General features: G+C 43.7%; 1 protein-coding gene across 3 annotated transcripts in view; it reads left to right on the plus strand.

Annotated features, from left to right (window-relative positions):
* Positions 1 to 14,947, plus strand: part of KDM4B (lysine demethylase 4B) — a 176,618-nt gene that overhangs the window by 139,513 nt on the left and 22,158 nt on the right. Inside the window, exons 13-15 of one of the 3 annotated variants that reach the window (XM_077841948.1) lie at positions 3,060 to 3,180; positions 5,438 to 5,616; positions 8,737 to 8,959. In XM_077841948.1, the coding sequence (XP_077698074.1) occupies positions 3,060 to 3,180; positions 5,438 to 5,616; positions 8,737 to 8,959 (523 nt within the window). Of the gene's footprint in view, positions 1 to 156; positions 789 to 3,059; positions 3,181 to 5,437; positions 5,617 to 5,973; positions 8,960 to 14,947 lie in introns of those variants that run through there. The other 2 variants (XM_077841949.1, XM_077841950.1) reach the window with 2 other exon arrangements.

Raw genomic sequence — 14,947 nt, forward strand, 5'->3', positions numbered from 1 at the left:
ATTGTACAGGCTGTACCAGATGGTGAGCAGATTGCCTGTTGCCCCCCAGTATTGGGCTGCTGCGTAACCCTGTCCAGGAGCAATTTTGGGAGGCGGATGGGGAAGCGGGGGTAACTTTTCAATGACAAATACAGTAACAACCTTAACCTATTACAGGCTGCCCTACCCCTGGATGATATCACCTTGAGGAGGATTCCCAAAAGGCAGCGAAGGGAAATATTCAAGAGAGTTAGCGGCAAGCCGGAGAGATACGCTGCAGCTTTATTTTCCCGTATGGTTCCCCCTGATAAGCTGAGGGAATGGCAAGGCACTGTTAGCTATCGTGGTGGCAGAGGGAAATATGCTTTGCCATGCAATATGGTGGCCCGATTAAAACACCTTTTGTATAAGCGTTTCTCAGATATAGTGGCTGCAGACTGGAGGAAGATCAGGGCTAAAATCGACAAGTTGCTGGAGCTGTGATTGGCTGCGCGTGGTGCCTGTACCTCTGACTACTGTGTAGCATGGAATGCACTTCACTTTCATTCTTAATGCCATAATAAGGACAATGATGCTGCCTTTGAACCGCTAACCCCCTGTGCTGTAAATTTCAAAGCAGGCCAACCTGTGCTCTAATGTATGTGCCTTATACCAAAGAAAGCTGTCGATACTGTGATTACCAGTGCATGCTGTGTAGCTGCTGCTGGGTGGCAAGTGGGCTGGCAGATACAATAGGATGTAAATGCTTTGGCCACAGTCTGTGTGGTTTGTGCTGGAGAAATAAAATGCTTCTGTTTTTATGCTGCTTACTTTGTGGTCTCTTTGTACCTTTTTTAATTTGGTTTTATTTTTTGCTGCTTGTCCTCTCTTTTGGGTATGGCTGCATGGCATAGCTCTGCCACTTAACCTGCCATTTCCCCCTGGCCTGGTGCATCTGGCAGGAACTGGAAGATTATAGGGGGAGTTGGTATGGTAGAGGTGGGATTGTAGGGAAAAAAAGAGTGTATAATGAGGTGGGGATGATGGAGCAGTGGATGTTCATGTTCTTGTGTAGCTATATCTACCCTTCCACAAATGCTAATGGTAGCAGCCATGTGAAACCCAAACATGTTCTTTGATTTTAAGCTGCTTAGAAGCTAGAGTTGTAATCTGGCAATGCCAGCATTACTCTGTATGGCCTTCACTGCTAAGGGGTCCTGGCTGACAAGGTTCATCTCATCTATCCTCTCCCTGTGTTTGGGTTTTCCTGCCTGTCATTTTCATCCTAGCTGATCCATCCTCCAGGGTTCCACTGCTGTCCACAGCAAAGTTGTGGTGGTGAGTCTTTAGCTGGAGATCTGGGACTTTTTTTTTTTTTAAACACTGTATATGAGCAACATCAGAGTGACTTCTGTTGTTCTTAGTTTTCCAGTCGTGTCTCAAATCCTTGCCTTTCTCCTGCCATTGAGCATTTTGAGTGCTTGATGCCAGTGTGGCTAGCTGCTCATACAGACCATGGCATTCCTGTGATATGTTCCCAGCTGGGAAGGGGCATGTTGATTGCCTCACTGTGAGAGGGTAGTGTAAAGGTTTTCCAGGGACCAGGCAATAGAATACCAAGGCATCATATTTCTGAATTCTCTTCCTCAACTTTGTAGTGGGAATATGGTTGTCAGAGCCCTGTTAGCCAGAGAATTTCTCTGGGAACACCCTAGTATGATGATGGGATCATCTGTACAGGAGGGTCTTTACTACACTGCATGAGTGGAAATCAATGGAGATGGGACCAAGATGTCGGCTTTAACACCTGCTCACAATTTTGAGTATAATGTAAGAAAAGTGAAATTTGTTTTGGATTGGACACCTTGACTCAAGCCCTTACCAAACGACCCTGTGCAAGTTGTTGAATTCATTCTTGAACTTCATGGCCTGTTGTTGTTACCGTGGGACAAGACGATGTCAACAACAACAACAATTGCAATCCGTTAGAGTTGAAATACTGTTCCAGAAGTTGCTTGCTCTGAAAATGACTTGTAATCAAACTCCAGGCAATGCTACGTGTATGGGTAGGTGGTTTCCTGTGAAGCTGATCCTTGAACCATGGCGTGCAGAAAAATGACCAGAGAGGCCAGTTTTGCAGTGGCTGATGCACTGAGGGACAGCAGTGAGACACCTGCTGTAGTGGAATGGGTCCACTTGGGTGCTCAATCAGTGGAGTTAGCATTGATTGAGACTTGCTACAAAATTTTTTTAGGGTAACTATCATTGATGCCCAGCAAACAATCCATGACAGCAAATTTTTGTGTGGATGCAAGGGCACGTTCCACCAATTGAAAGGCATTGCAATCTCATTTTGCTCTAGTGTAGACAAGGCCTTGGTCACCTCCAGAATAGGTGACTGAAACTCACTGTATCTGGTATTGAATGTGGATAAAATCCACATGTCCCAGTTTGTGCAGAATGCAGCTCCCTAGCTCCTCAATGGAGTGGGCCACAACAAGGCCATCCGGAGTGTAACCACTTCAAAGGCTCACTGCAAGACCGTACTCTTTGACAAAGCACTTTGATTACATCCAGCATGATGATGATGATGGGGTGTGGGTGTGTTTGCAAAGCTACCTTGTCCAGGGAGTGGAGAAGAGCAGAAAATTCCTTTGTAGATTTCAAGGATCTATACCTTCAGACTTCATTTGCCTTGATATTGTGGTGAAAGGCACGATGAAACTCCCTAGCGAGATAAGAATTTCACCCAAGGGAAGAATTTAGGTTTCCAGCTGAAATGCAGGCAACATGTGACATGACTGATCAGACCTTTCAGAGGCTAGTGAAACTAGCAAACTCCATCTGACTTTGAGGCTATTCTGGGTAGAGGAAAATGTTGTCATTTACCTTTACCTGGCATGATCTTATGGGAATGTGTTGGCCTTATCTACCAAAATTACCTGTGGGGAGGTCCTTGGTGATCTGACCCAAAGGCAATGATGATTTTCTTGTGTGGGTTAAAGGCCCCATCCTGGGGAATTAGCTTGAGTTGGCCTCTGTTGCTTCCCCATTCTTCTGAATTCTGGGATTCCCATGTAACATGCTCTGCTTTGTTTCAGGCCACTTCTGCTTTTTCAAAAATGAAGATGGAGATAAAGAAAAGTCGCCGTCACCCACTGGGCAAACCACCAACCCGCTCCCCATTGTCTGTGGTTAAACAGGAGGCCTCAAGTGATGAGGGTGAGTGCAAATGGCTGTCCAGAATACTGATATGCCAGGGCTACTTGCTTAGACAGCCAGTGGCTTGTCAAGCCCAGAAAAATTGTTGGGGTGATCTTTAATGGGAAACCATGGCATGAGATTCTTCTGCATTTTGCTTAATCCGTGGAGGCCCCTGTACTCTCAGAAGGAAGTGTTGCTGAATGCTAAACCCACCTCTAGTTTGTTTTTCTGACTTTCTGGGTGAGACCTGTTAACTACAGGAAATGTGGGGGAAAACCTCATGGGGAAATTTGGGAGAATGCTCTGGACAATGAGTAATTAAATTCCTGTTCGGAGACAGGCCGTGGGTGCAGTGGAGAGGAAGGGAGGGCGGGCAAGTTCTGTGATCTTACTCAAATGGCTACATCAGTTGGCAGATCAGGACTTCAAAATACCTGCCTACAAAATCACTTTCAGATGGCCAAGCTGTACTTGACACTTCCGTCCAAAGGAGGTTTCTGTGCTCCCTGGAAGTTCCTTCTGCTCACAGCTGTCATGGCTGCACTGCTCAGCGCAGGTAATGCAGTTTGGAGTCTTAGGCTATGTCAACACTACAAACTCGGCTGTAATTCCCTTGCCCACGGACGCATACTTGCGCTGGCTCTTGGGTATGCGTTTGGCACAACTAAGCCATGCCTCCGCTGCTGCCACCAGTGCTACTGCAGGTACGCTGGTGTTTATACTCGTGCTAGGTTGGCAAGAGCTAGTGCACGTATGTGTACGCCAGCAGGGAAATCACACCCCTAGCTCCTAGTGTAGGCAGATCCCTAGCCGGGGGAAATACTGCATTTGGGCGTAGTGCTCCTGTCACGAACCTATGCTCTCCATAATCCTCATATAGAATTAGGTGGGGAGACAGTCAAAGGCTGAGGTCCTCGTTAGCAAACTGGGACCTAGACTTTACTGCGGGGCCCCTTGGTTCCTGTGGTCCTGCACTACAGCAGGCTTGAAATCTTGCAGCAGTTTCAGAAGTTTGTTTTTTTTAAAAGGGTGGTCTCCACTGAATTAAATCAGAAGATGAATAATACAATTGGTATACTATGCCTTGTGATAATTCTAATGATAAATTAATATTTTACTCTGCCTCTGATGGTTTTTCCGCATGCCCTATGTACTTGAATATGTAGAAGTTGTCATGGGGAAGCTTTGGCAGCTAGGTAGGGGGGAAATGGGGCAGAAGTTTAGGGTTGTGGGAGAAGCAAATTAGCTGGATGTTTCTGCTAAAACCATCAGCAGAAAAGTAGTGAGCAATCCTTGTATGTTACTAGGCTTCAGAGTTAACATAGCACAGAGATGTATGGGAGACTCCCCACTTCTCAGAGCTGTTGCTTTGGGCTGTTTACAGACTTGGGCAACACTACATTAGTTTATACTTAGGCATGTATGGAAAGTTTTCATTGCACTTGTAGAGACTAACACTATTTTAAAATGAATACTTAGAAACTGGACCACAAAACTGAGGCAAGGATTGGATTCCACAGCTGCAGAATCACAGAATGCCTGGGGCCCCAGTCAAAAGTTTGTGAAAGCAAAGAATTGACAGAAACTAATCACAAACAGCTGCCTGTCAGACCTGTGCCAGAAGCAGATGAAGGGTTGCTCAGTAGATTGCAGTTGATGAAAGGGGGTTGGGGGAATAGTTGCAGAAAAGTGTAGACTAGAACCCAGGCTGAGCTTGCCTCTTGAGCAAGATTTAAATCTGTAGGTGGGTAAGGAGTGCACCCCGTGATGATAGTTGAGAACAGAGTTGCCACTCACAGGTGGAGACTGGGTGATACTCAGACCCCTCTTGGGAGCTGGCTTGACCAAACAAATCATGTAGTTTCCTGAAAGATGAAACTACTGCCTGGAGGCCAGGGGATTACTATAGATCGGCATTGCACACTTTAAACTTTGGTTTAATTAGGGGAGGCTGCATGATCTAATGCATGGACACTGGGACTGGGAGTCAGGAGGTCAGGAAACTTGGGTTCTCTTCTCTCCCACTGACCTGTCATGTGAGCTTGGCCCAGTCACTCTCCCTCTGAGCTTCAGTTTCCCCGTCTGTAAAATGGAAATGATGATAGCTGGTTTTGTAAAGTGCTTTGGCACCTACGGATGAAAAGTGCTATAGAAGAACTAACTGATAGTGTTTGTTCTTTAACTTCTCCGAAGTGTCACTAGAGTGTTTATTTTACACCCTCTTGCTGCATTTCGTCCGTACTGAAGACACTTCCCATTGCTCATTTTACTCTAGAAACGTTTCCATTTTCCGGGGAGGAGGATGTGAGTGACCCAGAGGCTTTGAAGTCTTTACTTTCCCTGCAGTGGAAGAATAAAGCACATAACTTCCCAGCTGAGCGAAAATTCAATGCAGCTGCTGCCCTGAGTGAGCCCTACTGTGCTGTCTGTACCCTCTTCTACCCTTATAACCAGGTAATTTCGGATATTGCTGCGGATGGGTGGGTCAGTGGAGGGTATCGCATAGTGGGTATTTTAGTCAGATTAGTGTGGGTTTGTTTTCATGGCGTCGGTGTGGTGATCTAGGCTTTTATTGTAAATTGATAAGTCAGATCCCCGTTGTGCCATAGAGATGTATCTGGAAATAGCAGAGACAGTGGGAAAAGCCTATTGGCTTTTCATCTTTCCTTGCATTAATTTTTAATTTTACTTAAGTAAAACAGAAATTCCATGACAAGGGAGTATGCCGTTAACCTCAGATTGTCTTGTGTTGAGCTCTGCCACAGAATTTTTGTGTGACCTTCAGTACCTCACTTAATCTCTCTGCCTCAGTTACCTTATCTGCAAATGGGAATACTGCCCACCTCAGAGGGATGGTGTGAGAACTGATGTGCAAAGGTCTTTGAGATCCTCTGATGGGGAACACGATAAGTGCAAATTATTATTATTATTAATGTTGTCTACACAAGGCCACCAGGACTGTGCAAAACTTGCCCTTCTCCTAAAAACTGGTGGACCACATGCTTTTTCTCCTCTTCCTCAACCAAAACTCAAGAGCTTGACAACTTCTCAAGCTGAGTAGATGCAGCTCAGGGGTCCCTAAAGAGAAAGCAGTCTCTGCTCTCTGTGGGTACGTCTATACTGCAACAAAACAAAAAAACCCAACCCACAACAGAGAGTCTCATAGCCTGCGTGAACTGACTTGGGCTTGAGGGACTTGCACAGCAGTGTTAAAAAGAGCAGCGTAGACATTTCTCTGAGAGAACCCTCCTTACTGGGTTTCTGAGCCTAAGCTCCTGCCCAAGCTGGAATGTCTACACTAATATTTTTAGCCCCATAGCATGAGCCTGCATCAGTTGACCCAGGCTCTGAGACTTGCTGCTGCAGGTTTTTTGTTTTTTATAGTGTAGATGTACCCTGAGACACTCTGTCTGATTGAAAGAGGAATCTACCTGGATCTGTTTTTACGTTCGCCAGGTTGTTTGAAATTTGAGGGTGGATTTGCAAAATGCTGACCGAGAGTAATGTCAGGTCCTTCTGTGGTTTTGTCCCTACCTAGGAGAGGCCAACCTCAGTGCTACTGAATTGAACATACACTACAGGATCCCTCTTTTCCCAGGCTAATACAGGCAGCTGTAACATTTCAGTTACACAAGCAAGAGCAATGGTGATGGTCTCGTTTTAAAAATTAATGATTGGAGCCTGAGCTTAGTCAGGAGGCACTGTACAAGGCAGCAGAAAGGAGATATGCATATGTAAATCTTTATGGTGTCTCATTTGTTTTCATTTTCTAATCATTTGAGTAAATCAGAGATAATACCCAGAAAGGTTTTCTGGGCACGTCCAGTCTTCCTCGCTTGCCATAAGAGGCTGCTGGGATTTAAAGTTCTGGGAACTTCAGTTTAAGATGCAGATTTTCTTGGCAGTCATTGCGAAGCAAAACATTGGGAACCAAATCTAACCCTGCCCCACCTATCAGATGTATATTATAAATCAGACCACACAGGATGAGAGGCATCCAAAATTCGTAAAGCCTCTCAAGATGTTAAATTCTTCTGTGCATGGCGTACACAGTGCTGATAACTTAGCTGTGTCTGGCGTAAATACCAAAGCTGCTCGTTTCAAGGGGATTGGAAAAAATAAGAAGTAACACACTGACACATTTGGGTCCTGTAGTGATTTACAGGAGCAGACATTAATACATACAGTGCTGCTGCACTTGTGTGTGCATCGAATTGGTACTCAGCGTGAGTTAGCCTTGTAGCCCTGTAGTAATAGGGTACTCTATGTATGAATATATTCGTATGCAGCCATGTGTAATTACCCCCACCCCCCGTATAGGTGTAGAGACAGAATCACATGGCAAAGAGCGTTTTTTATCAATTTAAATATGCTTGTTCCAACATCCTATCCCCCAGTTACTAGTTTGATGGCCTTCTATTTTCTCGCATCCAGTTCCACTAAGGTATCAACTTTTCAGAGATGTACTGAATCTCTTCCCCCTTTATTTTAAAACACTGGGAATAAAAATCCTAGTGGGCCTCTTGCTGTCCCAGCAGATATGGGTGACTTTTTAAAAAAATATATATGATTAGTGCAGTATTTTTGTTCAAATGTGCTTTAGCCCCATTCATGTGTGTGTGTGTGTGTTGCTTTCCCTTAGAGTTCAAGTAGTGTTTTGAAAACTGGTATTTAAAATCACACATGCAAATCTTTGCACCAGAAATCCTAGCACACTCATCCAGTCAGGGAACAGAAACGTACAATGCTATTCATCTGACCACTTGCATTGAAGCACTGCATCCAGGCTTCTGAATATTCACAAGCAAAAAGTAAGATTAGAGTAAAAATTCCATCCTCTGAATTTGAACATCAGCTTTAAGGAATTTTCAATTTGCTTCCAGATATTTCATGAGCAGGAAGGCAAAATTTGTTAGATATGTTATTTGCTCAACTCTGCCCCAGTTTGTCCCTGCATAAGTAGGGCACATGGAGCCAGAAACAGCTCTGTGTTCACTTGGGGCATGCGTGTTTTAAAAAAATCCCTGATTTATTCTGCAGACAAGAAATAGTCTCTCTACAGGACTGCATGATGCTGCTGTATAATGGATTGTGAGGAGACTTGGGTGCAGCTTGGCTGTTTAATCTATTGTTTTTAACTCTGGTTTACTACCAGAAACCTTTAAATGTCCTTCTGAAGAAATTCTTGCTGAAAGAACAGGAGAGGCTGCGGAAGGGGAGGGTAGATCTTGCTTATTCTGTTGAAATCTTCTTCTGCAGCATTTGGGGATTTGATCTTATTTTATAAAAGTATAAACACAAAAATAGTGAATGCTGCTCATTATTCTAATGCCTCCCTGAGCTTCAAACCAAACGACAAATCCCAGGGCACATCCTGTTGGAACGGAGGGGAGTGACAAGATTCTTGTCATGTGAGCTAGGAGTTTGGATAAGAGCACAAGTTGCATGGTTGCAAACAGCATGAGCTAGTGAGGATTGATTTTTCACAAGGGCAATATTCTTTGAATTTTAGAACAGTTGGTGGATGGGCAAAGTGGAGACTCTGTGTACCACTGTTTCCTTTTCCTTCTTAAGTCCTTACAGATGGATAAAGAGTCTGTCCAGGTCTCCACAGGGGAGAGCTCCTCCTTGCTCCAGCTTTCAAAGTGTGGACAGAAGACAAAGCCTCTGATCCCTGAGATGTGCTTTACCTCAGGTGGTGAAAACACAGAGCCCCTTCCTTCAAACTCGTACATTGGAGAAGATGGAACCAGCCTCCTGATATCCTGTGCCAAGTGCTGCCTGCAGGTTCATGCAAGTGAGTGTTCCTCCTTTCCCACTAAGGGCTCTGGGCATTCAGACACTTGTAAGCTCCTTTACACCTATGCTTTCTGCATTTGGACACTTTATGGACATGCCTGCGGTTCCTGCCACATTCCCTTTCTTCAGGTCCTATACTAATAGGCATATACATTTCCTCTTCATTGTGTTCTCAGGTCTGTCCTAGCTATGACCATCCTTGCATATTTCTGTACATCTGCCATCCTCTTCTGCTCCCCCTGGAATTATTTTCTCTGGTCAGAGGGAAGGAGGGAGAGCGAATAAGGGAGAGATCAGGTCCTGCCTAATGGAAGCTCCCTTCTTATGCAGGCTTCTTTCATATAAACTCCCAATGTGCAGCCTCTCTTCCTAAGCCACGCTGGTGAGTCCAGGGGATGTGGAAGCTAGGCGAATACAGCAGTGCCACCTTAGACATGTAAGTCAGGTGGGGGACACTAAGTAGAAATCGTTAGCTTGTGTGATCAGCCATGGTACTGATTAAAAGCTGCTCATGGGGAAACACCTGAGGAAGCGAAAACAGGTACATTCACTTCAGTGCGTCAGCCTCTATTTCTAGAGTGGATTGGGAATGTCCCCTGTTACAACCCCAAGGGCAGTGTTCAATAGCAGCTGAAACTACAGCAGCTCAGCCTCTAAAATGTTTTCAGCTATAGATTGGGCTCCCATTGAGATACTATCTTTTAGAGGAAAGTCCATTATTTTATTGGGCACTTTTCTCCTTGTGACACATCTATTACAGATTGGCTTTCTCAAAGCCTGCATGAACAGAATGGTAATTTGGGTTCCAGGGAGTCTCATGAGGACAAAGAAGTTCTTAAATTTCTCTCCCAAAACGTGTGCCATTGACATACTCTCTTCCCAGGCCATTATGGGGAACTGACTGGAGCTTTTAAAGGTCAACCAGTGTCTAAAGTCGTTCTGCCGCCCCCCCGCCCCTCCGTCTGCACTACTGAAACAGGATATTGCATCCTTTTGCTGTGGTGGGAAATAGAATCCTGAAATCTCCCTTCAGCAATTAAGATGACAGAGCATCATTCTCGGAGATCTTTTGAAATGAAAAGTATAAAACCACCTGATGGAAGCAACAACGAGTGGAGCCATGGCTCATTACATACCTCCTCCTTGCTCACTTGCACCGTGTAATGTAATGATTCCTGGCCAGTTTTACACTTGCACTTCCATAAGAGAATCCTCCGAGAGAAATGGCCATCTTTGTTGAATGATTGCACAGCTGGGGCAGACAATGAGCCTTTTGCTAGGGTTAAAAAGAGTACTGGTGCCAGCAGTTCCAGGTGAGTTACATGGGGAGCAGAATGGAAGAAAAGGGAATAAAAAGTGCGTTAAGAATTCTATCTCCCATGCCATTACTACAGAGAGAGTGCAGCATGAATATACCAGCTGTACATCATATTCATGGGGATTCAGGTTGAAATTACTTCTAACTAGTTTTGCACTTACATGTGGTTATCGGTGATGATGCCCTGTTAGAAATGAGGAAACTCCAGAGCAGATATCTTTGAGCAGATCCTGCTTCTGGAGGTATCTTAGTTTCTTTCTGCCTGCTGTTTCACCTGTTTTGGCCTTTGTCAGTGCAAGGAGTCTGACCCTATGGGCATGTAAAGTACCATTTATGTACATCATACCTTGGAAACCAGAAATTGCCAAGTAAGCCACTTACAATCCTAAGAACATAAGAATGGTCATACTGGGTCAGACCAAAGGTCCATCCAGCCCAGTATCCTGTCTACCAACAGTGGCCAATGCCAGGTGCCCCAGAGGGAGTGAATCTAATAGGTAATGATCAGTGATCTCTCTCCTGCCATCCATCTCCACCCTCTGACAAACAGAGGCTAGGGACACCATTTCTTACCCATCCTGGCTAATAGCCATTAATGGACTTAACCTCCATGAATTTATCCAGTTCTCTTTTAAACCCTGTTATAGTCCTAGCCTTCACAACCTCCTCAGGCAAGGAGTTCCACAGGTTGACTGTGCGCTGTGTGAAGAACTTCCTTTTATTTCATTTAAATCTGCTGCCCATTAATTTCATTTGGTGGCCCCTAGTTCTTATATTATGGGAACAATTAATAACTTTTCCTTATTCACTTTCTCCACACCACTCATGATTTTATATACCTCAATCATATCTCCCCCCCCCCTTAGTCTCCTCTTTTCCAAGCTTAAAAGTCCTAGCCTCTTTAATCTCTCCTCATATGGGACCCGTTCCAAACCCCTAATCATTTTAGTTGCCCTTCTCTGATCCTTTTCTAATTCCAGTATATCTTTTTTGAGATGAGGGGACCACATCTGTATGCAGTATTCAAGATGTGGGCATACCATAAATTTATATAAGGGCAATAAAATATTCTCCGTCTTATTCTCTATCCCTTTTTTTTTAATGATTCCTAACAACGCATTTGCTTTTTTGACTGCCGCTGCACACTGCGTGGACGTCTTCAGAGAACTATCCACGATGACTCCAAGATCTTTCTCCTGATTTGTTGTTGCTAAATTAGCCCCCATCATATTGTATGTATAGTTGGAGTTATTTTTTCCAATGTGTGTTACTTTACATTTATCCACATTAAGTTCATTTGCCATTTTGTTGCCCAGCCACTTAGTTTTGTGAGATCTTTTTGAAGTTCTTCACAATCTGCTTTGGTCTTGACTATCTTGAGCAGTTTAGTATCATCTGCAAACTTTGCCACCTCACTGTTTACCCCTTTCTCCAGATCATTTATGAATAAGTTGAATAGGATTGGTCCTAGGACTGACCCTTGGGGAACACCGCTAGTTACCCCTCTCCATTCTGAAAATTTACCATTTATTCCTACACTTTGTTCCCTGTCTTTTAACCAGTTCTCAATCCATGAAAGGATCTTCCCTCTTATCCCATGACAACTTAATTTACCTAAGAGCCTTTGGTGAGGGACCTTGTCAAAGGCTTTCTGGAAATCTAAGTACACTATAAAAAGAAAAGGAGTACTTGTGGCACCTTAGAGACTAACCAATTTCATAGAATCATAGAATATCAGGGTTGGAAGGGACCCCTGAAGGTCATCTAGTCCAACCCCCTGCTCAAAGCAGGACCAATTCCCAGTTAAATCATCCCAGCCAGGGCTTTGTCAAGCCTGACCTTAAAAATCTCTAAGGAAGGAGATTCTACCACCTCTCTAGGTAACGCATTCCAGTGTTTCACCACCCTCTTAGTGAAAAAGTTTTTCCTAATATCCAATCTAAACCTCCCCCACTGCAACTTGAGACCATTACTCCTCGTTCTGTCATCTGCTACCATTGAGAACAGTCTAGAGCCATCCTCTTTGGAACCCCCTTTCAGGTAGTTGAAAGCAGCTATCAAATCCCCCCTCATTCTTCTCTTCTGCAGGCTAAACAATCCCAGCTCCCTCAGCCTCTCCTCATAAGTCATGTGTTCTAGACCCCTAATCATTTTTGTTGCCCTTCGCTGGACTCTCTCCAATTTATCCACATCCTTCTTGTAGTGTGGGGCCCAAAACTGGACACAGTACTCCAGATGAGGCCTCACCAATGTCGAATAGAGGGGAACGATCACGTCCCTCGATCTGCTCGCTATGCCCTTACTTATACATCCCAAAATGCCATTGGCCTTCTTGGCAACAAGGGCACACTGCTGACTCATATCCAGCTTCTTGTCCACTGTCACCCCAGGTCCTTTTCTGCAGAACTGCTGCCTAGCCATTCGGTCCCTAGTCTGTAGTGGTGCATTGGATTCTTCCATCCTAAGTGCAGGACCCTGCACTTATCCTTATTGAACCTCATCAGATTTCTTTTGGCCCAATCCTCCAATTTGTCTAGGATCCAATTTATTTGAGCATGAGCTTTCGTGAGCTACAGCTCACTTCATCAGATGCATCGGATGTAGCTCACGAAAGCTCATGCTCAAATAAATTGGTTAGTCTCTAAGGTGCCACAAGTACTCCTTTTCTTTTTGCGAATACAGACTAACACGGCTGTTACTCTGAAATAAGTACACTATGTCCACTGGATCCACCTGGTCCACATGTTTGTTGACCCCTTCAAAGAACTCTAATAGATTAGTAAGACATGATTCCCCTTTACAGAAACTATGTTAACGTTGCCCAACAATTTATGTTCTTCTATGTGTCCTGATAATTTTATTCTTTACTATTGTTTCAACTAATTTTCCTGGTACTGACGTTAGACTTACTGGTCTGTAATTGCCAGGATCACCTCTAGAGCCCTTTTTAAATAGTGATGTTACATTAGCTATCTTCCAGTCACTGGGTACAGAAGCTGATTTAAAGGACAGGTTACGAACCATAGTTAATAGTTCCGCAGTTTCACATTTGAATTCTTTCAGAACTCTTGGGTGAATGCCATCTGGTCCCGGTGACTTGTTACAGTTAAGTTTCTCAATTAATTCCAAAACCTCCTCTAGTTATATTTCAATCTGTGACAATTCCTCAGATTTGTCTCCTACAAAAGATGGCTCTGGTTTGGGAATCTCCCTAACATCCTCAGTCATGAAGACTGAAGCAAAGAATTCATTTAGTTTCTCCACAATGACTTTATTGTCTTGAAGTACTCTTTTTGTATCTCGATCGTTCAGGGGCCCCATTGGTTGTTTAGCAGGCTTCCTGCTTCTGATGTATTTAAAAAAAACCATTTTATTATCTTTTGAGTTTTTGGCTAGCTGTTCTTCAAACTCCTTTTTGGCTTTTCTTACTACATTTTTGCACTTACTTTGGCAGTGTTTATGCTCCTTTCTATTTATCTCACTAGGATTTGACTTCCACTTTTTAAAAGATTCCTTTTTATCTCGCACTGCTTCTTTTACACGGTTGTTAAGCCAAGGTGGCTCTTTTTTAGTTCTTTTACTGTGTTTTTTGATTTGGGGTATACATTTAAGTTGAGCCTCTATTATGGTGTCTTTGAAAAGTGTCCATGCAGCTTGCAAGGATTTCACTCTAGTCACTGTACCTTTTAATTTCTGTTTAACTAACCTCCTCAATCCTCTCACTTGTTCAAATGTTGACCTACTAGGTGAACCAGTTATCAAGGCTTTATGAGAGAGGGTAGTTAATACCATGATTTCTGTGAACCTCTGTTGTTCTTGGGAGCACCTGGGGTTATGGAATAGTTTCTGAGATGCATTTTCATAGTGTCTGTGTTGCTGTTTGTGACAATGTTAGTTTATCACAGAAGACATATATGTCTGTTTCTTTAGAGAGGCAAGATGGGTGAGGTAATATCTTCTATCGGAAAGGTCCCAGACCTGAAGAAGAGCTCAGGGTAGCTTGAAAGCTTGTCTCTTTCACCAACAGAAGTTGGTTCATTAAAAAATATTACCTCACCCATGTTCTCTAATATCCTGGGACCAACACAGCTACAACAACACTACAAACCACTATGTTTTTGATTATTATGCCCAAGAGAGGACTTCTGATGGCAGCTGGTTGAAGGTGCTGGTCTTCGTCAGGAGTATTGTAGATTGTACAGCATCTAGTTAAGATTTGCACTAATATTAGGAAGTGTGGTAGATTACTATTCTGCTCTTTGACCTTGGCAGATGGAAAGAATTATTTGACTTGTAGCCACAAAATTTGCTTTTATGGTCTCAGCTTTGTAGACAAGAGCAGTTGAGCACAAATGTCTGTTGTGGAGAATTAGAATAAAGGATGAACTTCTCTTGCATCCACAAGATGGTCGCTTCCGGCACATGGTATGTAGTATGTTGACATAGGGTGAATGCACCCATGATAGAGATGGCTTTCTCATCTTGGAGATAGTCGTCACTGGAGAGTTGAGTCTCTCTATCCAGGACGTGCATACATCTCCAGTAGAAAGGCATGCAGGAACAAAGTTAGCAAGCCAAATTCTGATTTGGAGAGAGTGTTGTGTATATGAATAAAGCAAAGTTAATCTGTAGTCATAGACTGAGCCTGGTGCATTCTGCTAATCAGGT

Source organism: Eretmochelys imbricata, chromosome 25 (assembly GCF_965152235.1).
Source record: "Eretmochelys imbricata isolate rEreImb1 chromosome 25, rEreImb1.hap1, whole genome shotgun sequence".
Classification (NCBI taxonomy): Eukaryota; Metazoa; Chordata; order Testudines; family Cheloniidae; genus Eretmochelys; species Eretmochelys imbricata.